Raw genomic sequence first — 27538 nt, 5'->3', positions numbered from 1 at the left:
GGCTTTTCAGGTGGATGTCTTCTCCATTGCCTGAGACCCTGTTACTATTTGGATGATTTAGGCCTTCTCATGCGTTGTCTGTATCTATTTCTAATGCTAGAACTTGGGGGAAAATTGTTCCTTCTGATGTCAAGACAAGCAAAAGACAGCCAGTGCTCCTGTCAGTATTGTGAGGGTTTTTTTTTTAGGAAAGCTTGGTGTTGCAAAGGGTTTTCTTTCAATTCCTGAGAATCAAGGCATCTATCCTTAATTCTTTCCAGTTAGGGCACATGCTTCAATTGTACAATCCTGAAGAGAAGTTTCAGTCGATCTATGCATCGTACAATGTCCACTGTACATTGTCCAACGTCCATAGATGTTTTTGTAAATCTTTTTATTTTTAATTATCAAGTTAATTTTTCAGTCATAGTACCACCTAGAAGAATCAGTGAACTAACCACCCTCTAATCCAAGTCTAAATTCCTGATTTTCCTTAAAGACTGGGTTGTCCAGAACAGGTTGCTAGCCTTTATTCTGAAAAGTTTCCATGTAATTCCAGGAGATGGTCCTTCTTAGTTTTGATCCTGTTTTCCTTCTTAGAAGGAGAAGTTTGGCATTCTCTGGATGTCTGAGCTGCAAAGTACCTGGGAACTCCATAGTTTAGACCGTTATGCAGGAAACATGTCTATTGGGGGGTGGGGAGTGGTAAAGTGTGGGTGGGGGAACTGAGAAGGGAAGAAAGCCATGTAAAGCCACTATAGCCATAGGAATGATGGTGTGCTAACAATCCATTGAACATGAAATGGCATTACATAATTAACAGGTAAATTTTCCTCTCTTAGTATGTGCTTTGGCAGAGCTGAAATAAATCTATATGTGTTTATAAAGCAGATTGAAATACCTAGGATAATATAGAGACAAAGTGGGTGAGGTAGTATTTTTTATTGGACCAACTTCTGTTGGTGAGAGGGAGAGAAAAGTTTTCAAAGTTGATGCAGTAAAAGATACCCCACCCACCTTGTCTCTCTAATATCTTGGGACTGACAGTGCTACAATAACACTGCATAGGATAATATAAGCATTATATAAATACAACTTTCATTCATTCATATATAGATGTAAGTACTGCATTTGGACTGCAACTCATGTGCCAATTAATATCTTTTACACATGAATTCAGAATGCATACAGCATTTTAAAAATAACCACGTACTGTCTATGAAAACCACTTAAACCCATCCTTTTAGAGTTCGACTTAAGTGTATGATGTAGAATAAAGTGATTTTAAATTTTTGAGGATAGTCTGCTGTTTGGTTGTCTAGTTTTGCCTAACTGCCTAGGCATTTTAGCCGATACTCAAAAAGCTGTATCAATATATTTTTGAGATGCATATGGGAAAAGTCTTGAAATGTTTAAGAACCTGTGCCATATGGCTCAGATATCAGGGAGATGAACATAGTATAAATGCCTAGATAGGTATATGTACATTTTTTTAAAAAAATTACAAAGCGAGGAGCTTTGTCGCTGCCCTAAACGACAGAGGCGTAATGGGAACATGATGATGATGATGAACATTTGTTTGTTTTTTAAAAAGGAAACTCTTAGACTCATTTTCCATTAACTAAAGTGTTTGCAATAAATAAAATTATAGCAGTTGGCCTATTCTCTTTGAAACAAAATAAATAAATACATTTGGTGACATACGTTCATGGAAATATGATTCTTGTAATGTTCTTGAAAATAAGGAGCAGTCTTAGGGTATGTCTACACTACGAGAGTAGTTCGATTTTACTTAAATCGAATATGTGGAATCGATATTACAAAGTCGAACGTGTGTGTCCACACTAAGGACAGTAATTCGACTTTGTGAGTCCACACTAACGGGGCAAGCGTCGACATTGGAAGCGGTGCACTGTGGGCAGCTATCCCACAGTTCCCGCTGCCCATTGGAATTCTGGGTCGAGCCCCCAATGCCTTCTGGGGAAAAAAATGTGTCGAGGGTGCTTTTGGGTAACTGTCGTCATCCAACCGTCACTCCCGCCCTCCCTGCCTGAAAGTGCCGGCGGGAAATCAGTTCGCGCACTTTTCTGGTCAGTGACAGCGCGGACGCCACAGCACTGCGAGCATGGAGCCCGCTGCGACCATCGCTGCAGTTATGGCCGTTGTCAACACCTCGCACCTTATCATCCACCTTTCCCAGAGGCAGATGCTGAGAAATCGGGCGAGGAGGCTACGGCAGCGCGGTGAGGACCTGAAGTCTGAGAGTGGCACAGACCTGTCACAAAGCACGGGACCCCGCGCCGAGGACATCATGGTGGCAATGGGTCATGTTGATGTTGTGGAACGGCGATTCTGGGCCCGGGAAACAAGCACGGACTGGTGGGACCGCATAGTGCTGCAGGTCTGGGATGAATCACAGTGGCTGCGAAACTTTCGCATGCGGAAGGGGACTTTCCTCGAACTTTGTGAGTTGCTGTCCCCTGCCCTGAAGCGCAATGACACCCGGATGCGAGCAGCCCTGAGTGCCCAGAAGCGAGTGGCCATAGCCCTCTGGAAGCTTGCAACGCCGGACAGCTACCGGTCAGTCGCGAACCACTTTGGCATGGGCAAATCTACCGTGGGGGTTGTTGTCATGCAAGTAGCCAATGCAATCGTTGAGCTACTGCTCTCAAAGGTAGTGACCCTGGGAAACGTGCAGGTCATCATAGATGGCTTCGCCGCGATGGGATTCCCAAACTGCGGTGGGGCTATAGATGGAACTCACATCCCTATCCTGGGACCGGACCACCAGGCCAGCCAGTACATTAACCGAAAGGGCTACTTTTCAATGGTGCTGCAAGCACTGGTGGACCATAGGGGACGGATGGCCGGGCAAGGTTCATGACGCTCGTGTTTTCAGGAACTCTGGTCTGTTTAGACGGCTGCAGGAAGGTATTTACTTCCCGGACCACAAAATAACTCTTGGGGATGTGGAGATGCCTATAGTCATCCTCGGGGACCCAGCCTACCCGCTAATGCCCTGGCTCATGAAGCCCTATACAAGCACCCTGGACACTGAAAAAGAACTCTTCAACTACCGGCTGAGCAAGTGCAGAATGGTGGTGGAGTGTGCTTTTGGACGTCTCAAGGGGAGATGGAGAACCTTACTGACTCGCTGTGATCTCAGCGAAACCAATATCCCCATTGTTATTGCAGCTTGCTATGTGCTCCACAATCTGTGTGAGAGCAAGGGGGAGACCTTTATGGCGGGGTGGGAGGTTGAGGCAAATAGCCTGGCTGCTGATTACGCCCAGCCAGACAGCTGGGCGATTAGAAGAGCCCAGCGGGACGTGCTGTGCATCCGGGAGGCTTTGAAAGCTAGGTTCCTGAGTGAGCAGGGTAACCTGTGACTATTAAGTTTGTTTACAGAGAAGCTGAACCTGCCCCCGTTTCTTTACCCAGTAAATGTTCACTATCCTCTCCAGTTACATACCCCGTTCACCGCGTTCCCCCCCTTCCAACACACGTTTAAAAATAAAATCACTTGAATTTTGTTAATGAACACCGTTTTCTTTATTACTGTTTTCTCGGTAAAGTGTTGAACCTGGGACGCAGACTGTGGTGGGGAGCGGGTGTAGTGTAGTGATGCAAAGGACGCTTCTAAACTCCAGGAATGACAGGCTCCGCACTGGTGGACTGGTTGTTTCAACGGAGCCTGCCACCCCTCCTGTTCGGGACTCTGTGTGTGGGGGCTATGTGACTTTGTGGCAGGGGGAGGACAGTTACAGATCCCCTGCTGCGTGGCTCTGTGATCCAGGATAAGGACCGCTGCATAAGATCTCTAACCACCCTCCCCCGCCACAAAGTCACATAGCTCCCCCCCCACACACAGAACATGAAAACCACCTCCCAGACTGAGCAGGGTAACTAGTGACTGCAATGTGTGTGTGCCCTGCTGCTGAACCTGCCCCCGCCTCTGTACCCTGGTAAAGGTGACTGTCCTGTCCAATTACCAACCCCCTTCCCCCCCTTCAGACAGACTCTCCTCTAAAAGAACATGATGGAAACAGTAATTAACAGAAACGTATTTTTTATTAGCAACTACACATGAAACTGGGGGATGAAACTGGGACGGGGGCTTGGGTGAGGCGGGAAGGAAAGGACTTATCAGATTTTGGGGAATGAGAGCCTTCTGGTACTTGAGCAGTCTGCAGGGGTGGAGTGAGAGTTTTCACGGACTCTGCCGCCCCTCCTTCTTGGGACTTTGGGTGAGGGGGGTATGGGACTTTGAGGGCGGGGGAGGGCGGTTAGAACATCCACAAGGCACCGGAGCGTGTCCGTTTGCTCCCTCATTAGTCCAAGCAGCGTTTGAGTCGCCTGCTGGTCTTCCTGCCGCCACCTCTCCTCCCGTTCCATGTGTGATCGGTGCATTTGGGACAAGTTCTCCCTCCACTGGGTCTGCTGGGCTGCCTGGGCTCGGGAGCAGCCCATAAGTTCCGAGAACATGTCCTCCAGTGTCCTCTTCTTCCTACGCCTAATCTGCGCTAGCCTCTGGGAGTGTGATGCCAGGCTAGGTCGGGAGACAGTCGCAGCTGTGGGATGGGAAAAAGGGAGTGAATTCCTCAGAAAGATAAATTTAGTTGTGAACAAAGAACATAGTCTTTCTCTGTGAACAAGACCATGCACAGCACCTATCACATGCGCACTCAGGACAAGGTCGAATTTTCGGCCTTCGCATTCAGTGCCTGGGGTCTTGCAGTGCAGATCAGAGAAGCGGGGCAGGACAGCGGAATTTGTGTAGCAGGCCGACATGGTAAGCCGTAGACTTGTGGCTGCTTAAAACTTTAATAATAGCACTGCCCTCCTTTCACGTTCAAAGCAATGCCAGTCCCTGCTGCCAGCAATCCGGCAAGCATGAACTCTGCCCCTGTCCCACCCCCTCGTGGCTGTCCCAGGGAAAGATCCCTGTATGCTGCCCCTCTCCCGCCTCCACCGCGTGGCTGTAAACTGCCGGTTACAGTTCTGTAAAGGAACAGGCAAGCAGTCCCAATACTAACATTCCCCTACCTAATTCAAAGCAGGTCACCATGAGCGACATTACTCTGATGAGGATTTCAGAGATGGAGAAAGAAAGGATGCTTCGGGAAAGCATGCAAAGACCAGGGCCATATGCCGCCATGCTCTGCAAGGCAATGATCCCGGAGTACTTGCTTGTCTCCTGGCGCGGAAACGTTTCGTACCACGGCGGACCCAATAAGGCCGCTCTCCCCAGGAACCTGATGCAAAGGCTTTCCAATTACCTCCAGGAGAGCTTCGTGGAGATGTCCCAGGAGGATTTCTGCTCTATCCCCGGACATATAGACCGGATTTTACTGTAGCTGCACTGGCAGGGACTAAACAGTAGAGCGCCTAGGGCAAACCAATCATGCTAAACCGGACATTGTTAGATTTTTTTTCAGTAGTTGCACTGCCAAGGACTGAAACGTGAAGCGTCTAGGGCAAACTAATCATGAAAAACCCATTGTTAATATTGTTAATATTCCTGTTCTGTTAAAAATAAATGTTTACATGTTTAAAACACTTACTGACTGATCCTTCCCCTGATTCTGTGTCCGGGTTAACGCCTGGGGACGGTTGGTAGGGGATCTCTGTAAGGGTGATGAAGAGATCCTGGCTGTCGGGGAAATCAGTGTTGTAAGCGCTGTTGACTGCCTCGTCCTCCTCATCTCCTTCCTCATCTTCCCCATCCGCTAACATGTCCGAGGAACCGGCCGTCGACAATATCCCATCCTCAGAGTCCATGGTCAGTGGTGGGGTAGTGGTGGCGGCCGCACCTAGGATGGAATGCAGTGCCTCGTAGAAACGGGATGTCTGGGGCTGGGATCCGGAGCGTCCGTTTGACTCTTTGGTCTTCTGGTAGCCTTGTCTCAGCTCCTTGATTTTCACGCGGCACTGCGTTGCATCCCGGCTGTATCCTCTCTCTGCCATGGCTTTAGAGATCTTCTCGTAGATCTTTGCATTCCGTCTTTTCGATCGCAGCTCGGAAAGCACGGACTCATCGCCCCACACAGCGATCAGATCCAAGACTTCCCGATCAGTCCATGCTGGGGCCCTCTTTCTATTGTGAGATTGCATGGCCATCTCTGCTGGAGAGCTCTGCATCGTTGCCAGTGCTGCTGAGCTCGCCACGATGTCCAAACAGGAAATGAGATTCAAACTGGCCAGACAGGAAAAGGAATTCAAATTTTCCCAGGGCTTTTCCTGTGTGGCTGGTCAGAGCATCCGAGCTCGGACTGCTGTCCAGAGCGTCAACAGAGTGGTGCACTGTGGGATAGCTCCCGGAGCTATTACCGTCGATTTCCATCCACACCTAGCCTAATTCGACATGGCCATGTCGAATTTAGCGCTACTCCCCTCGTTGGGGAGGAGTACAGAAGTCGAATTTAAGAGACCTGTATGTCGAACTAAATAGCTTGGTGGTGTGGACGGGTGCAGAGTTAATTCGATGTAACGGTGCTAAATTCGACATAAACTCCTAGTGTGCCTTACAAATACTAGGGATTTTGCCATCTGCCATTAACAAAGGAACATAACTTTCAACTTGCAGCTGTTTCTAAGGTACTGTTTATAAATGGCATATTAGTCATCATGATGCTGCTTTGTCATTTGCATAGTCATTCTATATTGTTGCAAGTTATGAATTCCATTGCTAAGTCAATATCTAATTCAGGATGTGTAGATGGGCGTTCAAAGACCTAGAAACCATATGTTTTTATTGATTTTTTTGTGTGCATCAAATAAGGGGAGGGAAAAAAGACCCTAAGCTTTAGCAGTGAATGTCATATGGGTGATTTTTTTTAATCTGTGGGTGCCAGAGTGAAGACTCATGCGCTCATTTAATTTCTAGAAACTGGTTAGGGACCAGACGTATAACAGCCTCAAAAGGAGATGTCTGCCTGAACATCTGTCTACAGACTATATGCCACATATAAAGATTTTCAAGGCCAGAGTTTCTAAATGGGAAGAAAGGTACCTCAAGGTGTAAATGTAAGGGGATCCCTACTACTCCAAGTTAACTTAGCAACCCTTATCAGGGATCTCAGAGAATCTAGTTTATATTACATGCAACAAACTACATTCCAGGTTGTGAAATCAAGCTCTCAAAAATTAGGAGATGCCAGAATGAAGGTTGCCTGTGCATTCTTAATTTGGTCCCCTGGTGTGTCTGCATTATGATACTGACCGTGGAGTTCTGCTGTGCATTCTGGGACATTCTTGGCCTGGACCTTGCTACCACCTGGGCCAAGTCCTTAGAGAGCAGAGTGCATCCCCTGTTGTGCATGCAAGCTGTGTTCGCCCTGCTGCCCAAAAGGGGGACCTCTATGACCTGAAGAATTGGCACCAGTGTCACTCCTCAACATGCACTATAAAGTCATAGCGAAGGTCGTCTCTCTGTGGCTGAAGTCTGTGCTGGCAGATGTGATCTACCCTGACCTGACTTATGCCATCCCAGGGTGCACAATTTCTGTCTGGTCTGGGACCTTCTCCATTTCACATGTAGGGATGGTCTCCTGTCCCTCTTCCAGGAGAAAGCATTTGACAGTGTGGATCAAAGGTATCTCCTGGGCACTCTGTGGGCATTCAGCTTTGGTCCCTGCTTTGTGGGGTTTCTCCAGGAGCTATATGCTTCTGCAGAGTGTCTGGTGAAGCTCAACTGGGCCTTGACCAAACCTACCACCTTCGGTCGAGGGGTTCATCATGGCTGCCCACCCTCCAGACAGCTGTATGCCCTCACTATTGAGCCCTTCCTCCGTAAGAGAGTGATGGAGCTGGTACTTCAAGAGCTGGACTTGTGGGTGGTCCCGTCTACATATACCAGTAATGTGCTCCTCATGGCCCAGGACCTGGGAGACCTAGTATGGGTGGAAGCTTGCCAAGCCATCTGTTTGGCAGCCTCCTCCACTTGGGTCAGCTGGGTCAACAGTTCAGGCCTGATGTTCAGGAATGGACGGCAGTTGTGCTCCCTTTCACCAGTGCTCTGTGCCAGCCAGTGAGGCGTAGGCTCGTTGCTCTATATTGATGGGTATCTTTCTGTCTCACCAATCGCTCCCTGCTGAAGAACTGGATCAGTCTGGAGGCCAGGGTGTCTGACTGGTTGCGGAAGTGGACAGGACCGCTCTGGTGTCTTCCATCCGGGGATGGTGCTGGTGATCAACCAGATAGTTCTGTCCATTATCTGGCACCAGTTCAACCCCCTGAGCCTGCCCCCAGGGACCCTGGCCAGTCTCCAGAAGATTATCCTGGAGCTTTTCTGGACAGTAGTGCATTAAGTCACTGAGCCTCCCCCTGGGACAGCACAGATGGGGCCTCATCTGTAGCCGCAGCCAGATCTACGCTTTCCACCTTCAGGCTCTACAGAGACTCCTTTATGATGCTCATAGTCTGGCTTGGAGTGTGCTGGTGCATACCTTCCTCCACTGCCTCCAAGAGCTCCGATACAACTGGCAACTCTTTTATCTCTATTCAAGATGTCTTCCCCGAAACCTCTCTGAGCTGCTGGTCTTCTGTCAGTACCTCCTCAGGACCAGGAAGCTACTCTCAGCAACTAGGTCTGCAGCGGTTACCCAGGGGGAAGTTCTCCTAGCAGAAACCCTGATATGCAACCCGCACCTTTGTATGCAGAAGGTAGAGGCCTCCTTAGTGTGCTGGACCATTCCTGGGTGGTGCCACCAGAAATAGAGATCTTCTGGACTACAGTCAAAAGGACTGGGTGGACCCTGTGGCACTTGGCCAGTGGGTGGGGTTGTCCTCTCTGTGCATCCCCCATCGTGTGCGCCAGGAGGTGAGGAAAGCCTTGGACCCCTGCTTCTCTTGCTTTTCTTGAGAGGCTCCTGCAGAAGGGCACTCCTCGCCCACCCCTGATCCTGCAGAGCTTGTCATTGGGCCCTTGCTCCACGAACCTCCCTTGCTGCCCCCAACACACTTCCTCACTCGGCTGAATGGCATCCAGCTTATCCATCTCTGAACGGCATCCTGAGAACATCTGTACACTCTCATGCCACATACCATCCACTTCTTTGCCCTTGTGTCCCGCCCTGACTCCAAGTGACAGGACTTGGTGCCATCGGTGGAGATCAGGGAGCCCAATTGGGTTAGCCTGTATTCAACCTTGGTCCTACTACCTGCCAGGGGTATTTGCTGGTGAATCCTCCAGTGAGCCATGAGTACGGGCATGTATCTGGCATGGTTCCCAGACTCCCCTGAAACTTGTCCCTTCTGCAGCAAAAGGGAGACCCTGGTGAACATCTACGTAGAGTGTGCCAGGCTGCAGCCCCTCTTCCAGCTCCTCCAGAACCTTGTTTCCCTGCACCATCTCATTTACACACACCCCATCTGTGCCCCACAAAGTCATGAGACCTCCTTGTCAACGTCCTCCTGACACTAGCCAAGATGGCCGCCCACCATACCAAGAGGAGGAAGGTGGACAAGGGGGTTCTCTGCGACTGTGGGACTTATTTTCAATCCCTCATTAAATCACGCCTCTGAGGTGAGTTCTTCTGGGTGGTGTCCAGTGCCTCCTTAGACACACTTTTAGTGTGCTAGGTGCTGTCGGAGGTTCTCAGGTTGGTGTCCCCTTCTGTTGCCCTGTTTTTTAACCTTGGAACCTCGCTCCTGTCACTGTTTTTTTCATTTGTTGTCCCAAGAATTCATTAGTGGCCAGGGCTCAGTGGCTCCCTCCCCCCAACTTGGTTGAGGAGGTGGACCTTCAGTTCTGGGCAGACCTAGACCCGCCTATTCCAGTACTAACAATAGGCACACACCTTTAAACTTCTGCAACAAATGAGGTAGAGATCCTACAGCGAAATATCTGTCTTCAGTACAAAACCTTGATTCATCTCCAGAGCAAGCTGGGAAATATAGTATGTGATCATGTACCACATGGCGCCAGCTTCCTCCTTTCCCTGGGGGTGCTCAATCCCCGGCCCAGCCCCCACTCCACGCCTTTCCCCCAAGCTCCCACCTTGCCTCTTTCCACCCCCGATCCTGCCCCCACTCCGCCCCTTCCTCCTGTTAGAAGTCACTTATCTATTTACCACACTGGGTTATCTCAGATGATATGGTATAGCAACTGTTGCCTTTAAAATGACATCTGCTTTGTCTCTCTCTATTGTGTGTGGTCTATGTTCTCTACTTTCTCCCATAATGGTTGCTAAATGGACTCTCACCTGCACAAGGCAGGTGCCATTGAAATAGTAAGGCTTTCACCAATGTCTCCATATAATCTAAGGGACCAGTCTATGATTATCCCATTGGTACAAATGGGTCAAGTCCAGTTCTTTCAGAAGATGTATTATTTTAAGTACATTTGTTGCACATGCAAAGTGAAAAATTGACAGCATTGAATAAAAAAAATATTCTTTAAGCAAAAGAGAAAGTGTATCTTAAGCAGCAGCTTTTCCAGCTTTCTCTGCATTGCTGTATCTTAATTTTGCTTTGAAGAGAAACTTCCTTTGGATCAGAGCACTCTTAAGTCTGCCTGCTCTGTGTTTGGCCTCTGAATTGAGACTGCAATCAGAGGTGTCAGCTGAGATAGTGGTGAACACCTGTCCATTAAGAATTAGGCTCAGATGTTCATCTCACACAGGTCAACAAATGGGCAGTGGATTTTAGTGTCCTTTGGTCACTACTAAGAAATTATTTTAAAATACTAACAGTGTCTACATATCTTGGGTGTTTTCAGTACATTCATATCTTAAAATTAACAGCTTTGGGCATTTTAACAGTCTTCCCTGACGCATGTTAAGTCAAGTCACTTGGGTAGATGATTTAAAGTCCATTTTGCTTAACTGGGCAGCTAGTGAGAAAGACAAGCTTTATTTTATTTATGGCCAATACACTTACCTGACACTAATGTATTTTCCACTTTACAAAACTACATCACAAAAAAAGAGGAAAGCATTATCTGGAAAAAGCAAAATATTAAGTCATCCTTTTAATGTAATAATTGTAAACACTTGTAAACCTGTTTAGGCATTTAGGTTTGTTTTGTGATGAGGATGAAACTTAAGAGATTGAAGTTTGCAAATCTATATATGTTGTGTGGACGTGATATGGACACAGTGTTCTTCATGTCTTGGACCTGTTATATTAAAATAACATTTTAGAATTTTTTTTGATGTTTGTCTTTCAATATTGGGGCCTTTAGTTTATTTCCAAAAAGGACACAATTGTTTCATGCAGTGATACCATTTAATCCCCAGCGCCCCACTCCCCCAACCCCATCATTCAAATATTCATTTATTCATGCTCTGAAGTTGTGATGGTGTCAAATCAGTTTGAAGGAGGAATTGATTCAGCAGTAGTTTCATGACTTGACTGATTAGCAGAGATAAGAAGAAGGAGCATAACTGGGAAAACCATTACAGTATGTAGTTTTAACTGCTCTTTGGGGAGCTAGTTAATGAAAGAATCACTACAGAAACACAGCTATGTAAAAAAGGAGCATTCTCTTATAACACACTGAGGATATGTCATAAGTGGAAATACGTTCATAATTTCTATTTACTCTTAGCTGTAATTACCATGTGTCTTACGAGAACTTTCAGTGCTCTATCAAAGTTGCTTCGATTTTTTCTGCATCGCATTTCAAGCAGAGAAGCTCAGTACGGGCTAGAGCTTGCCCCATGTGTGGGTTTTTTTTGGCTTCCTTAAGAATTTAATTATCCGTTTTCTGTGTGAGAAAGCACTGGGATACCCAGAGACCTGAGCTTCCACTGACTGATTAGACTGGCATTAATCTGATTCATGTTCTTGTTATCTTTGCCATCTGTCTGTGAACCACGCTAATAGATTAACATTGATTTATGTGTTGCCCTTTAATTTTTTAAAAATTCGCTCTTTCCTTTGACACAGTGTCTATGAACCAGACAGAAATGTTCTGCGGAGGAAAGAATGGGAGAGGAGAAATCAGGAGGCACAGCAGGAAGATGGTTCATTTAATACCAGTTACTCCCTCTTCAGTGAACCGTACAAGGTAGATGTTTCCCAACTGTACTGTTCTTTATTTATTTATTTTTGGACAATAAAATGTAGGTTGTACAAGATGTTGCTCAGGCTTCAGTAGTCTCCTACAAATGTTGGCCTTACAAAACTTGCATATAAACATTTATGGGTCATTGAGAATCAGATACTTTTATATTGGTTTCTTACAAAATTCAGTAGTAACTAAAATGAAATAATCTAATACATTGGTGATATTGCATTGAATCTAAGAGGTTGCACTGAATCTAAGAGTAAGGGTGATGGTGCTCTACTTCTAAAGTATTTAGGAAAAATAACTGTGTTAGAATGTGGTCAAGCTAACATAAGAACATCAGAATGGCCATACTGGGTCAGACAAATGGTTCATCTAGCCCAGTATTCTGTCCTCAACAGTGGCCAGTGCCAGATGCTTCAGAGGGAATGAACAGAACAGGGCAATTATCGCATGATCCATACCCTGTCATCCAGTATCTGGCAGTCAGAGGCTTAGGGACACCCAGAGCATGAGGTTGCATCCCTGACCATCTTGGTTAATAGCCATTGATGGACCTATCCTCCATGTACTTATCTAGTTCTTGTTTCAACTCCAGTAAAACGTGTGGCCTTTACAACATCCCCTGCTATGGGATGACTGTGTGTTGTGTGAAGAAGCACTTCCTTAAGTTTGCTTTAAGTCTGCTGTTTATTAATTTTTTTAAGTGATCTCTGGTTCTTGTGTTATGTGAAGGGGAAAATAACACTTCCTTATTCACTTTCTCCACACCATCCATGATTTCATAGACTGCCATCATATCCCTCCTTAGTTGTCTCCTCTCTAAACTGAACGGTGCCAGTCTTTTTAATCTCTCCTCATCTGGAAGCTGTTCCATACCCCTACACATTTTTGTTGCCCTTCCAATTCTAATATATCTTTTTTGAGATATGGCAACCAGAACTGCACACAATACTCAATCTGTGTGTGGGGGTATCATGGATTTATATAGTGGCATTATAATATTTTATGTCTCACCTTCCCTTTCCTAATGGTTCCTAACATTGCGTTAGCTTTTTTGACGACTGCTGCACATTGAGCAGATGTTTTCAGAGAACTATCCATGATGAATCCAAGATTTCTGGACCTTATAATTTTGTATGTCTAATTGGGATTATGTTTTCCAATGTGCATTACTTTATACTTACCAACATTGAATTTCATCTGCCAGTTTTGTTGCCCACTCATATTTAGCTACACACTAAATATGTTTGTATCATGAGTCCAATCTAGGTGCCTGTTGTTTAGCATGACAGTATATATAGTTTATTTTTTATTTGCTATGAATGACACAAACATAATTTGTCTGAAAATACCATCTGCTAGGATTTTCATTCCTGTGGTTCCAGCTTCCAAAAGGGGCAGACAGAATTCCCAAATGTCATTTAAAGTTTTGGTCCCTAAGGGATGGAACACAAACCAGTCCCACCACCAATGGTCAGGTGTTACCCTTTGAGCTTAAGCACTGCCTAAACTTTGAGGACTGGTAGTTCTTTTTTGAGCATGGTCAGTAAAAGAGCTCCCTGCAGGGGCTGTACCTCTCCAATTGCTGCTCCAGCTCTTTTCTTTGGATGCTTCAAAGCACCGTAGGGTATCTTTTACCTTTAATATTGGCAATGGCTGAAACATGTCCGCTGCTTTGTCTGCTTTGGAGTGGCCTACCAGTTGCACAGGTGTTAGATTTGCTGCAAATGTTACCTTAAGCACTTAGAAAACATGGGAAACATCTTCAAGTCCTCCTCTAGGCACTGCAGAGAGACTACCACAAGTCCCTTATGAGGTCAGCCTGGAGTGTTTTGAAGGGAAAACCCATGAGCACAACCTATGGGCTTGTCTTCACTACAGGCTAAATCAGCGCTGCTACGATCAATGTAGTGGCATTGATTTAGCGAGTCTGGTTAAGACATGCTAAGTTGATGGGAGAGCGCTCTCCCATCGACTTATGTAATGCTCAAAATGCTTCTGAAATAAATGTAGTCAAACTTTACTAATTCTGGGTCACTGAGAACGAAAATGATGCTTAAAATTGTTGATTGGCTCTAGTTTTCAAGATATGCTATTGGGTCAGTATATACGACCCTTGACTTGGGAATGGCGGAGGATAAGTGAGTTATAAAGGGAAGGGATCTCAATTTAAACCAGAAATGACTAAAATACATCTTTGACTGGATCTATGAATAAATCTATGACTGGGTTTGGACAGTACTTGCTTTTTAGGCAAAACAATGAATGATGCAATCTGAAGCTGGTATTGCATCATACATGATATGAATTGCATCATGTTATTCCTAGAAGTCATGGATGATGCAAACATAACGAAGCTTACATCACTCTGCTAAACAAATTGCTCTATATCAGCTCTAGAAATCATACAGTGTCTTGCTCTCTTATTTGTCAGTGTTTGATTTTGCAAAGGGACACATTTCTGTTTAGCCAAAGTGAGCAGAGATGCCTCGTACTTGTGTGAACACTGCAGATAACTTCTGCTGTTTGTGGTGAAGTGACTTTTGCATCACAAAATCGCAGTATAACCACTATGGTTAAGAAAGCCTATCACCTTTATTTTGGCTGCAAAATTGGAGATCAGGACAAGAGGTGGGCCCCACACATATGCTGCAACACTTGTGCAACAAATCTTCGCCAGTGGTTGAACAGGAAAAGGAAATCTATGCCTTTTGCAGTGCCAATGATTTGGAGAGAGCCAACAGATCATACCAGCAATTGTTACTTCTGCATGGTGCCTCCAGTTGGGAAAGGTGTGTCAAAGAAGAAAAAGTGGACTGTGCATTATCCAAACATTCCATCAGCTATACGCCCAGTACCCCACGGAGAAGGACTGCCAGTTCCTGATGCACCAGAATCATTCTCACTTGAGTCAGACGAGGAAGAGGAAGAGGATGAAACTTCTGGTCCTGAACCATCAATGTCACAGGACCCACATTTTCTCCCATCCTCCTCCTCTGAACCACACCTCATAACACAAGGTGAACTGAATGACCTTGTCAGGGATTTGGAACTACCCAAGAGTAAGGCAGAGCTGTTGGGCTCCAGACTACAGCAGTGGAATCTCCTGGCAGGTGATGTTAGGGTTTCCATGTTCCGTGACCGTCAAAAGGATCTTGTCCCATTCTTCTTCATGGAAGGTGATCTTGTAGCCTGCAACAACATCGATGGTGTGATGGCAGCCCTCAACATCGTTCACGATCCAGATGAGTGGAGACTGTTCATTGATTCATCGAAGACGAGTCTTAAAGCTGTTTTACTGCATAATGGCAATGTTTTGCCATCAATTCCAGTTGGTCATGCAGTCCATATGAAGGAAACCTATGACAACATGAAACAACTTTTGAGGTGCATAAACTATGACCAACATCAGTGGCAGCTTTGTGGCGATTTGAAGGTTGTTGCTCTCTTGCTTGGTCTGCAGACTGGATACACAAAGTACTGCTGTTTTCTCTGCGAATGGGATAGTCGTGCAAGAGATTCCCACAACATCAAGAAAGATTGGCCATTCCAACAGTCATTGGAGCCTGGAAGGAAAAGTGTTCAACATCCACCACTTGTTGAATCAAGGAAGATTTTGTTACCACCCTTACACATCAAGCTGGGTCTGATGAAGAACTTTGTCAAGGCCATTGACAAAACACAAGCAGTTTTCAAGTACTTCCGTGGAAAATTTCCAAGGTTAAGTGAAGCTAAGATAAAGGAAGGTGTCTTTGTTGGTCCTCAGATTCGTGAACTTCTTCGAGATGATGCATTTGACCATGCACTGCGTGGCAAGGAAAAGACAGCCTGGAAAGCCTTCCAGTTAGTGGCAATACATTTTCTCGAAAACAACAAGGCAGACAACTACAGGTTGTTGGTGGAACATGTCACTAAAGATACATTTTTTGCACTCTCATCTAGATTTTTTCCCACCGAACTGCAGAGCAGTGAGCGACGAGCACGGAGATTTCACCAGGACATTGCAATAATGGAGAAACGCTATCAGGGCAAATGGAGCCCATCAATGCTTGCAGACTATTGCTGGACAGTGACAAGAGATGCTCCATTTAATGAATACAAGAGACAAGCCAAGAAGCGCCGAGTAGACACTGAATAGGACTAAACTATGTACAGAGTAGTTTTTTGCCTTTTGTTTCATAATAAATTTTATTTATATAACCCTTTTGCTGATTTTTAAAGTGTTACATAAACAGGACAGGTGAAATATTATCATGTAAAGCAACCATAAACACATGAAAAAACGTAGGTTTACAATTTATGATTAAAACTCTACTATCTACACAATATACATAGACATAAAATGTAAAAACTTAAATATCTTAGAAACAGTAGCCAATCAGTTGTTTTAATTGTCATATTTGAATTCAGCACATCAAAATACATAATAAATAGCACATTTTATTTCTGAAGCAGACGACTTCTCAAAAATTGTAGACCAGTGTAATCCACCTCAACGAGAGATGGAAGCTATGTTGATGGGAGAGCGTCTCCTGTCGACATAGCACGGTGTAGACACTGAAGAAAGTCGATGTAGGTTACGTTGACTTCCGTTACAGAGTTTAGTGCTATAGTGAAGACAAGTCCTATGTCTAAGTAAGTTTCCCACTTAAAGCAACTTCTCAGCAGCACCAGCCACCAGGACCAGGATCCAACTTTCATAGATGAAAAAAGCGGTGTCCTTTCTGCTCCCTCAGTGATAGATAACTGTCCAGGGGGTTCTTTTCCCTCTTCTTATAGTCCAGCAAACCTTTGAAATGTATCCTTTTGAAGTGTACCCCCAGATAAATTCATTCTTTCCTGATGCTTGTGGTCTGGTGTGCTGGTGCCATGCTGCTTTTTCACCCTCCTGTTAACTTGTTCTTCCTGTCTACCTCAGAGGCAAATGAACTCCCATTGTATTTGGCATATCCTGCTTAATTTCAGGTTTCAGAGTAGCAGCCGTGTTAGTCTGTGTCCGCAAAAAGAACAGGAGTACTTGTGGCACCTTAGAGACTAACAAATTTATTAGAGCATTAGCTTTCGTGGGCTACAACCCACTTCTTCGGATGCATATATGTTTCACTCTATATGCATCCGAAGAAGTGGGTTGTAGCCCACGAAAGCTTATGCTCTAATAAATTTGTTAGTCTCTAAGTTGCCACAAGTACTCCTGTTCTTCCTGCTTAATTTACATCAGAGATCTAGGCAGACAGGTAAATCAACATTCCTTTGTCTGGGAAATCCTTGTTTATCAACCCAGCCTGGTTACATAGTTTAAATGTATTTTTAGTACATAGATGTGACTTCTGGAATAGCACCTGAACATACATCTCACAATGCTTATGATGACCAGTATGACATAAGCTCTCATATGAGACCTCACACGACATTTTTTATGGATAAAATTCTAGGATATCAATGTGTTAGGTGTAGTGAGTTTGTCAGGCTTGATAGGAGATGCTGTTACATGACAGTGAACCCTTTACCAGTTGGCATCAAGGGGCCTTTAGGGTCAGACCTTCCACAAGGGAATGAAGGGAAACACTCCTCTTTGTAGGCTCAATTTCTACATTAACTCCAGGCTTCAAGGAAGTTTAATATACCTCTGCACAGGGCACTTGGCCTCAATAACACCAGCAGAAGTCAAAGGGCCTCATTCTTGCCTTTCCACAAGCAGTAGATGACCTTGTCAAAAGCAGACTGGGAGCCTTTTATACTTGTTTGCTCCTGGTCATCTTAGATGTCTGTGCCCTGTGACCTAAAATCAGATTTTCAGAAAGACTCTACAGCAGTGATACTCAGACAGACCTCTGTGGTTCAGGAGCCAAATTAGCGATCAACATTACCCAAAAGAGCCACAGTAGTGTGAAGTCATTGTTTCATTTACTATTTTTAAAAATATTCTCACAGCAAAATGACGGACCAAGTATTCTACAACTGGTTAATAACATAGTAAAAGCATTCTGAGTGGTTAATAACTTAGATTGGTTAACAGTTAAATCACACAGTGTTTTAATATCATGTGCTGCAAAGAGCTGCAGGAGACACCCTGAGGAGTCACTTGCAGCTCCCAAGCCTCAGTCTGAGTATTACTGCCCTACAGACTGTTCCTTACCCCATTATACCTCTCAAGAACGCTCTCAGGCACCCTCTGATGATGAGATGCTGCAGGAAGTCCAATCCCTTCTGGCCAAGAAAGAGGGAGAAGGGGGTTTTATTCCAGATACTTTCTGGACAGAAGAGACTGCCTCATCAACAAAATCAGTAATTTTGCTAAAGAATCTTTAAGAAGAATGTGATTGGCTATATCCTCTGGATCTTGCAGTTGTCTGAACATAGAGATACTTCTCAGGTATCAGAAGGCTCTTCGATCATTATATGTGGGATATGTTGTCACAAAATATTTGGCCTATTTACCCAGTTTGGGAGTGCATGTGTTCCCCTACCTAATAACTGGCTACTCAAGGACAGCAACCCTTTTGAGGATGTCATAAAATCAGACTCTCCCACTAGAATTCCTGTTAAAATACCCAACATTCCAACTTGTCCCTAGCACACAATTAGAATACCCGAGAGCCCAGCCAGATACAGCTTAGCTTGAACCTTTCCTGCCTCAGGAGTGGATCCAAGACCTTACCACTTTGGCAGAGAGGATAAGCAAGAGCCAGCAGATGACAGCTTAGACCATACTAAGAATGTTGGATCTGATGGCTGCAGCTGTACTTGTAGTTCCCATGGCACGTTTGCATATGAGATCTCTTCAGTGGCCCCCGAGAGCGCAGGGACTCTCACATTACATTCAGATGAGAGAATACCTCTGGCCTGGTGGCATCTAGAGACAACCTTCAATTAGCTACGGACATCCAAACTGCAGTGAGCACAAATGTGCCTGGCTTGTGACGGGGAGTCCATACAGAGGGGCCCAATGCTTGGAGGAACAAAGACTGCACAAAAATTTCATACGTAGGGATATGGACAGTTCCTCAGGCTTTAAGGCCTGGTATTCCAAAAGGTGGCCCTAGTTTGAGGAGAATCAGGCCACCACATTTTACATCAATAAGTAGGGAAGCACCATGTAATGGGGTGACCTGCCTCTTTAAGGGCCAGGGGCTGGCCAAGCCTGATTAATTAGCCAGGCCCTACCATACCTGATCTGGGTGTAGGACTTAAAAAAGGGAGGAAGCCCAGCACTTAGGGGCTGGCTGTGGAGGAGAGCTGAGTCACCAGAGTGGAGCTAACTCCTGTGATAGGACCTGGAACAAGGGGCCAGTCTCCAGGGAGGCAGTCCTGGGGCTATGTTCTGTAAGAGGAACTGGGATTTGAAGAGGAACCCAAGAGGGGCAAGAGGCTCAAGTGCTTAGATGGGTGAAAGACATTTTGCTAGTGTTTAGTTTTGGAGTTCTCCTAAGCCCAGGGAGAAGTCATGGGACCTGCTACTCTTCCAAAAAACAAAACAAAAAAAAGGAGTGGAATTCTGTTTGATTTAGAAGGACTTTGCTGCTGGACTCGGAGCAGATGGGTGAAGGGACTTTGAAGCTGGGAGAAGCCAGCTTGGGGCTTGTCCAGTTACAGCTGGACTTGGATACCCCAGAAGGGAGTTTGAACTTTTAAGGCACAAAAGACCCAGACAGAGGCTAACAACAGGAGAAGGTGACCAACGGGGAGCCCCATCAACCCCACACCCAGCACAAGGAAACAACAGCTGGTGAATAGCTTCTGTGCACATGGGGCTTGCTCTGGAGTGGGATCCTGTAACACCGCCTGAGTTGGTAAAACCTGTTTATGTGAAAGTGGCCCTGTCTCTCTAAACATTCCTTGATACCATACATTTGGCAGAGAAGTAGAACATAGTCATAGGCAGACTGGATCAGTCTGTGACAGATCCTCACAAATGGTCTCTGAATCAAGGAATGGTGGATCAGCTGTTCCCTCCAGTGGGGAGTGCCAGAGGTGGATCTCCTCTGTAGTCGTCTGACCAAGATCTCTACGCTAAAAGACTATGCTAGTGAGGGATCTGCTGGAAAAGAAGAGATTGAGTGAAGAAGGAGCCTCCTCTGTGCCTTTCTGCTAGTACCTCTGCTAGCTAAGATCTTGGCTAAGTTTAGTCGAGAGAGTGATCTTACAAACCCCATACTGGCCCACACAAGCATAGCTGTCAACTCTGTTGCAGATACCTGATTTCATGAGGCTGGGAATCTGGCCAGATGGCACTCCCCTCTTTCCCAACCCAGGAACTCCCTCCTTGAGAAGATTGGCTCCTGACAGGATAGAGATCTGTTTCTCAAATGCAGCTAAGTTGTCCACTTTAAGTTGGAAGTACAAGCAACAGATGATGGCAATGCTAGCTATAAAGTTGATAAGAGAAAACAGAGAATTGAGGCTGTTTCTGAGTTCTATAGTTAAGAGATCTATAGTTATGCTCTCTCTGAACTGGTAGCTCCAGTCTTCCTAGCTTCTCAAAAACCATGTAGCAGGTGGACTTACAATTCCAGGTAGAAGAGGCTTGTGGCATGATACAAGCAAGACCATGATGACCCCTTTACTACCTATGCTTGACTAGCTTCTTACTGACTGAATCTAATTTAAATCCCAACTCAGTTAAGAAACATCTGGCCTGTTGAGAACTAGTCAAGGCATTATCTTTGTAGACCCGTATCTTCAGATTTATGCGGGGCTTTCCATTTTTGAAACCTCGTTAATAGCTCTCTTTATTATGGGACGTTAGTGTGGTCCTGACAAAGCTAATGAAAACTCCCTTTAAAGGCACCAAATATCTGTGAGCTCAAATTCAGTGTGATAGTGACTGCTGCTTGTAGAGAGAGCGAGCTTCAGGCTCTCATGTCTATTGCATCTTCTTCCAAGTTTTACAGTGTGATGCCTCAGACTCAGCTGAGACTGCTCTTGGAGGTGGTGACAAATTTCCACCGTCGTCAGCCTCACAACTTGCCAGTGTTCTTTCCACCCATGTGTGCCCACGATGCTCTTCTCCCTAGGCTCAAAAAGTTCTTGGCATTCTAACTGGAGTGGATTAAATCTTTAAAAAATCCTCCCAACTTTTTTTTATTTTACTCCACTGGGCAATACTGTGACTAAGTGATCCATTTCAAAAATTGTAGTTTGATTGCATTTTGCGTATCTATCACCTGGCTGCTCTGAAACTAGAAAGCCAATGCAAGGCATGTTCAACTTTATTACTGCCTGTACTGCTTGCCGTGGGGAAGGTTCCCTTGCAAACATAGACAAGGCAGCTACATGGCCCTCATTCCACACATCCCTAAGGCATTATTACGTGGATTCAGCTTCTAGGAGGAAATCCTGTTTCAGTGATGCAGATACTGTTTCTGAGTTAGGGGAGTACCAATTCTCCTTTCCCCTAGTATGTTTGTTTTTTTCAGTATGTGACTAATTTAAGCCAATTATATTTGAAGTTTATAAAAAGTAAGCCAAAAAAACCCCACCTTCCTCTCCATGGTTGGTATTGGCCTGATTACTGTTGCCTGTTGCAGATTTATTTACATTCTTTTTCTTTTTTACATTCTTTTTATGTTCTTCCCTTGAGCGACTTCTCTCTCCAGGAGCAAGAATCCTGAGGTTAAATCCTGGTCCTAGTGAAGTCAATGGGTGTTTTGCCATTGACTTTAGTGGGATCAGGATTTCACCACTGGTGAAGGAAAAGCAGAAAATTATTGACCTCTAATCCCGATTCTGTGAAGGTAGCCTGACAGGATTCTCACTCACCCACCTGCTACTGTGCAGAGTTTGGAAGAATCTATGAGGCGGTGATGTTAATGTTTATACCTTTGTTTACAATTAACTTCTCGAGACAATAGTTTTCAATTATTTTTATTGATTGTCTTATTTCTTTGGGGAGCTTTTGCCTCCTGCTCCAAGACAGTGGCTAGGCTCAGATGACAGCACATTCCACCCTTGGGAGGATGGAAAAGGCAACTTGCTTGTATTCCATCTTGCTACCACTGCCAAAAAATGTTAAGAACTTGGGAAATTCTTCCTGTTTTTTGCAAAAGAGCTAAGACCCAGGAGTGAGAATTCTGTCAGAAATGATATTTTTCAGAGAAGTAGCATCACGAGTCAGTAATATTTTTCCCATGTCCCATTAGCTCACTTTCTTTCCTTAAGAAACCTTGTTGATATTAGGGTCAGCTCAGAATATGCAGTAAACTGACTGGTGAATTCAGTACTTTCTTAAGCTATTGTATTGCCTCCCTTTTCTTCTATGTGTATATTTCTGTAAAGAATGCATATTGGAGGAAATCAGGAATGTAGTATTTTCATTCATGGCTGAACCTTGACCCGTGTCTTGAAAGGGAAGCTTGCTGTGGACTACAAGGATTTTAGTGCCAGGTGGGCCAGGGGACAGTCCAGAGCAGTAATGTATGTGCAAATGGTCAGGCAGCCAGCAGGTCACTCCATGTCAGAGGCCGTCTGGGACCATGGTCAGAGTTCTTGCAGGGGTCAGTAGCCGGAAGACTCAATCCAAGGGGCCAGATTAGTGGGTTGGGGAGGTGAGGTCGGATGAGGCAACAAGGTAGGGTAAGGTGAAGCAGCAAGGCAAGGCAATCTGGGGAGCAACCAGCAGGCACTAGTCTGGGGCTCAGACAGCTTCCTCTTCCTATTCAGGCCTTTATATAGTCCAGTTACTGAATGAAAGTGCTGCCTGTCCATCCAATCAGGGGCCTGGGTGCTGTGGGCCTGTAGGCTGTTGGTCAGAGGCAGCACATCAGTGCATTGCTGTGGTGCAGTAGCTAAGGCTGCTGCCTAAGCACCTTGTAGGCCTCAATTCAATACTTGGCTCCCAACAAAGGAAATTTTTTTATTATGACCAGATTTAATCCAAATCATTCTGCATAGCCGCAATAATAAATTTTCTAGTTTCCAGGTAATATATTTTAACTACAGTGTGATACCAGTGATAGATTTCTTTTTTATGTACTCTGAGGCCCTTTACAGCTTTTCCAGTTCACGGTAGATTTAAGATGTTGACACGTGTCTTCAGAGACAATAAGGATTTTCGATCTCATTCCTCAACTATGTTACTGTATAAGACAGTGCTGCTTCAGTAAGGAGTGAAGCATGAATGGAATTATTTTCTTTTACTTTAATTGTTACAGAATGTTTGTTTGATTTTTGTTTTGTTTTGCAGACTAACAAGGGAGATGAGCTCTCAAATCGTATCCAGAATACATTAGGCAACTATGATGAAATGAAGGACTTATTGACGGATCGATCCAACCAGAGTCATCTTGTTGGAGTTCCAAAACCTGGGATTCCACAGGCACCTGTGAACAAAACTGATGAACATTTTATTGCAGATTCAAGACCACAGCCTCAGCCTTCCATCTGCAGCACTTCATCATCCATACCAGCAGCTCTATCTGCTCAGCAAAGCAAGAGCCCCACAATGGGTTGGCAGAAAGCTGGGCACAATGCTTCTGATGGACAGCAGAGGGCAAGCAAGCATGGGAACAGATTGCTTGAGTCACACAACAGTGACTTCAAAATGGCTAACCAAAAAACCAGTCTGGAAAAGCTTAAACACTTTGCATTGAGTCCCACATCGTCATCTGTCAGTGCTGCAAAACAAGGTACTTTAAGATCCGTGCTTGGAGACAGTGTCAGCAAAGCACAACAGCAGTCCAAATTAAATTGCAGTGTAGAAGCAGGATCTCAGGCTCAAGAAAGGCCAGCAAAACACAGCACTGGGCACTGTGTTCAGAACTTCCCTCCTTCACTTGCTTCAAAGCCCAATATAGTTCAACAGAAACCAACGGCTTATGTAAGACCAATGGATGGTCAAGATCAGGCTCCTGATGATTCTCCAAAGCTAAAGTTATCGGCAGAAGCTAAAATGCACTGTACATCATATAGGGGAGTACCTTCTAATAAGCCTGACCCAGCTATGGCCAAGACCAAGATGGCAAAATTTAACATTCCCAAGCAAGAAGAGGTAAGCATTTTTAAATATTTCATGACATTGCAAAGTTTAAATACCAGTTTATTTGGCAAAGTGCACCTCTTTTTAAACATTTTTATATATTTGTTTTGTTTAAAGCCTTTTGTTTGTTTTTAATTGGAATGTCATGCACTGCAAATAGTAACCCAATAGTTACATCAAAAAGGTATCTGAGATAAAGGCTTAGTTGTCTTCAGAACTGAAACACATTTTACAGGTGCAAATGTTCAGTTAACATAAATTATGGCATATTAATCACTAGAAATTTCTCTGGCTATCTAAGCCTAGGTTCTGGAGGAAACCATAGTGACATAAAATTTAATTTACTTGTTCAAGAATCCTGCATATTACTTCTAGATTTTGCCATATTTTAATGGATTTCTCCCTTCGGCATTCATTGAACTATGCCAAATTGTCAGGAATAGTTCCACAGGCCTCCACAATGTCAAAACAGCTACACCATGTAAATAACTTGTATAATCAATGTTATTATTATAACACAGATGAGAGATTAATAATGGTATTGGCTATTTATATCTTTAGCTTTCATAGAAATTGTCTCAGTTTCAAAATGATTTATAAAGAGATTAAGACAAAAATACACATGATATAATTCCTCAAGAGTCATCTTCTTATAAAAAACCAATTAACATACAAACTTGACCATTTGCAACAAACAAACAAGCTTACAGGCAGCATTTCTGTTATCTGCTCTATGTGACTTATCCTTTGTTTTGGGGAAATTTCAAATTTCATCATTGTCCCCATCAGAACACTGTGCTTGATCAATACCACATTCTGTGATTTTCTTGATTTTTGTGTGTGTGTGTTTAAAAAAAAAAATGGCAGACCATATGTGGGTTGTTGTGTTTAAGTTTGCCAGGCTAAAGTCAGAGGCCTCTTTTGCTAGTTTCACATGCTCAGCTGGTGTAAAATTGAAACTCAATGGAGCTATGCCAATTTACACCACTTATTGATCTGGTGTATTTTTTCTGTTTGGCCTGAAGGGCTGGGACTACATCAGAGCAGAGATAGTGACCTTGTTACTCTTATTTAAAGGTAGGGTGTTTATTTAGCTGTTTTAATGTTTCTGTCTCTCATGTTGAAAAATGAATGCTTTTAGGGTCTCCCTTGGTTTGCTGCCTTCTCATTGGGATTCTGAAAGGCCTATTCTTCAAAAATTGGGTTGCCTGCTGTATGCCACTTTAATTTTTAGGAAACCAAATCTCTATGAAAGCAATTGCATCGTCTCAGTCAGTCCACTCAGGCACTCCAAACCACATGATTATTTTTTCTAAGTGAATTATCCACCAATTCAAAGCAAAAGTGAAGTGATTTGTTGGCCTTGAAAAGTGATCAATTTAGACTCGAGTCAAATTTTCAAGAGCCCCTGGAATCGGTTGACCACACAAAATATCTTTGCACTCACAAACTCTCGTGTTTATGCATAGAAATTCAGGTAATGGCATGTGCTGCTGCCCATTTAGTCATGTCATTCCCTGATTTTCTGGTGCAAACACATGCTTGGATACCCAAATGAGGGGGTGTTGGAGGAATAACAGAAGCATATGCCCTGTCTTGCTCTTTCAAATTTTCTCCTTAAGATTGATTTGCAGAGGTGCCAGTAAAGAGTCACTTGCTTGTTTCAAATTGCAGTTTTGGCTTCAGGATTTTTCACCTGTATTCTAATTATGACCTGCCTAGTATCCAGTGAAGCTACAGCTAATTATATATTGTCCATCCTTTCCTCATTCTGTTCAAAGAACAAATACTAAATTATGCAGTCTGTGATCCAGCAAGCATTATGGAAACTTACTGGGATGATTCTGGTAATTAACTGTCCAATTTATAGAATTACAAATTAGTGGGTGAGCGGGACAAGATGTAATATACTTGAAATTTAGTAATTTGATACCATGTCACATGAAGTTTTAGTTGAAATCAAATTAGCTGGTTAGAGGCACTGGTGGTCTGAAAAATGGCCAAAACACTCTTAAAAAATTGAAAAAATCTGATATATTGAGTTGGAGGGAAATGTCTAGTGGGATATCACAGAGATCTGTGTTAGGGTTTTGAGATGGACTCAAAATATTGAAAAGATGGTAGGGCCATTTCATGTGACCCAAAGCTATGGGTCTGTGGGTTTAAATATTATTCACATGCGTTTTGCTTTATCTTATGCTAGCATTTTCTATCACAAACAGTGCAGAGAAATTCTCTGCACCTGGGTGTCACTGCAGGGAGATGTATTAACCAAAGCCGATAGGCTATTCAACCAAAAATAGCTCTGAGTCCTGGGGCCCTGGTCTGTAGTATCTTGCCTCATCCACCCTCCATGCATAGCACTTATCAGTTCTAAATTGTAATCCCTTCTCTTTTTCTGTTTCAATATTTCAAGCTCTTGCAATTTTATCAAACGTCTCAAGATATTTGGGGTTTTTTAGGAGTCTCAATGAATTTTTTATTTCTGCTTTCAATATTGCAAAGTTTTGCCCTCTACCCAAAATGGCCACCATCTCCCATTACTGTCAATAGGACTGAAGTCAGAGGTGCCCTCGGCACGATAGCCATCATGTCCCTTTACCCTTTGCAGAGGAAAATGATGCTCCAATTCTCTCCAATGGGGCTGAAGTCAGGCTGTTCTCAGGAGATGGCAATCCCTTAGTCACCATGTGAGGGCCTGGCAGGGGCCAGAAATGAGGCTGTGAGGGAAATTGGGAAGAGGAATGTATTAAGAAACAGGGCAGGAAGCTATGAAGGTGTCCAGTCTGTGAGAGAAACTTATTGAAACATCTCTGAGGGTGAGATTTTATCTGTATTCAGTTTTATTACTGTATTAGACTTAGATTTGCGTGTTTTATTTTATTTTACTTGGTAAATCACTTTGTTCTGTCTGTCACTACTTGGAACCACTTAAATCCTACTTTCTGTATTTAATAAAATCACTTTTTTCTTATTAATTAACCCAGAGTATGTATTAATACCTGGGGGGGGGGGCAAACAGCTGTGCATATCTCTCTATCAATATTATAGAGGGCGAACAATTTATGAGTTTACCCTGTATAAACTTTATACAGGGTAAAACGGATTTATTTGGGGTTTGGATCCCATTGGGAGTTGGGCATCTGAGTGTTAAAGACAGGAACACTTCTGTAAGTTGCTTTCAATTAAGTCTGCAGCTTTGGGGCACGTGGTTCAGACCCTGGGTCTGTGTTGGAGCAGACTGGCGTATCTGGCTCAACAAGACAGGGTGCTGGATTCCCAGGTTGGCAGGGAAAGCAGGGGCAGAAGTAGTCTTGGCACATCAGTTGGCAGTTCCCAAGGGGGTTTCTGTGATCGAACCCGTCACACTCATGATCTGTAAGCAATCTCCTCAATTTTTGAGGTCTGAGTCATGGTTTTTGAATGCTCGAGTTTGGCAATACTGCTGTGTCCCAAGTCTGTGGGTAAATCTAACAACTGTGCTCTTGCTTGCACATTTACCAGTTTATAGGACCCATCACCTGGAAAAATAAACAGATGATAAAACAGTCAAAGTTAGGATCAAATTA

General features: G+C 44.2%; 1 protein-coding gene across 1 annotated transcript in view; it reads left to right on the top strand.

The window, feature by feature from the left end:
• Positions 1-11541: 11541 nt before the first annotated feature.
• The window catches only part of AFF3 (ALF transcription elongation factor 3), a 403834-nt gene continuing 387837 nt past the window's right edge, over positions 11542-27538 (top strand). Inside the window, exons 1-4 of the mRNA XM_065423495.1 lie at positions 11542-11621; positions 11872-11992; positions 23178-23493; positions 23617-23981. Coding sequence (XP_065279567.1) covers positions 11542-11621; positions 11872-11992; positions 23178-23493; positions 23617-23981 — 882 coding nt within the window. The remainder of the gene's footprint in view (positions 11622-11871; positions 11993-23177; positions 23494-23616; positions 23982-27538) is intronic.

Source organism: Emys orbicularis, chromosome 1 (genome assembly GCF_028017835.1).
Source record: "Emys orbicularis isolate rEmyOrb1 chromosome 1, rEmyOrb1.hap1, whole genome shotgun sequence".
Taxonomy (NCBI): Eukaryota; Metazoa; Chordata; order Testudines; family Emydidae; genus Emys; species Emys orbicularis.
The sequence above is the reverse complement of the archived record's forward strand: the minus strand, read 5'-3'. Positions and strand labels throughout refer to the sequence as shown.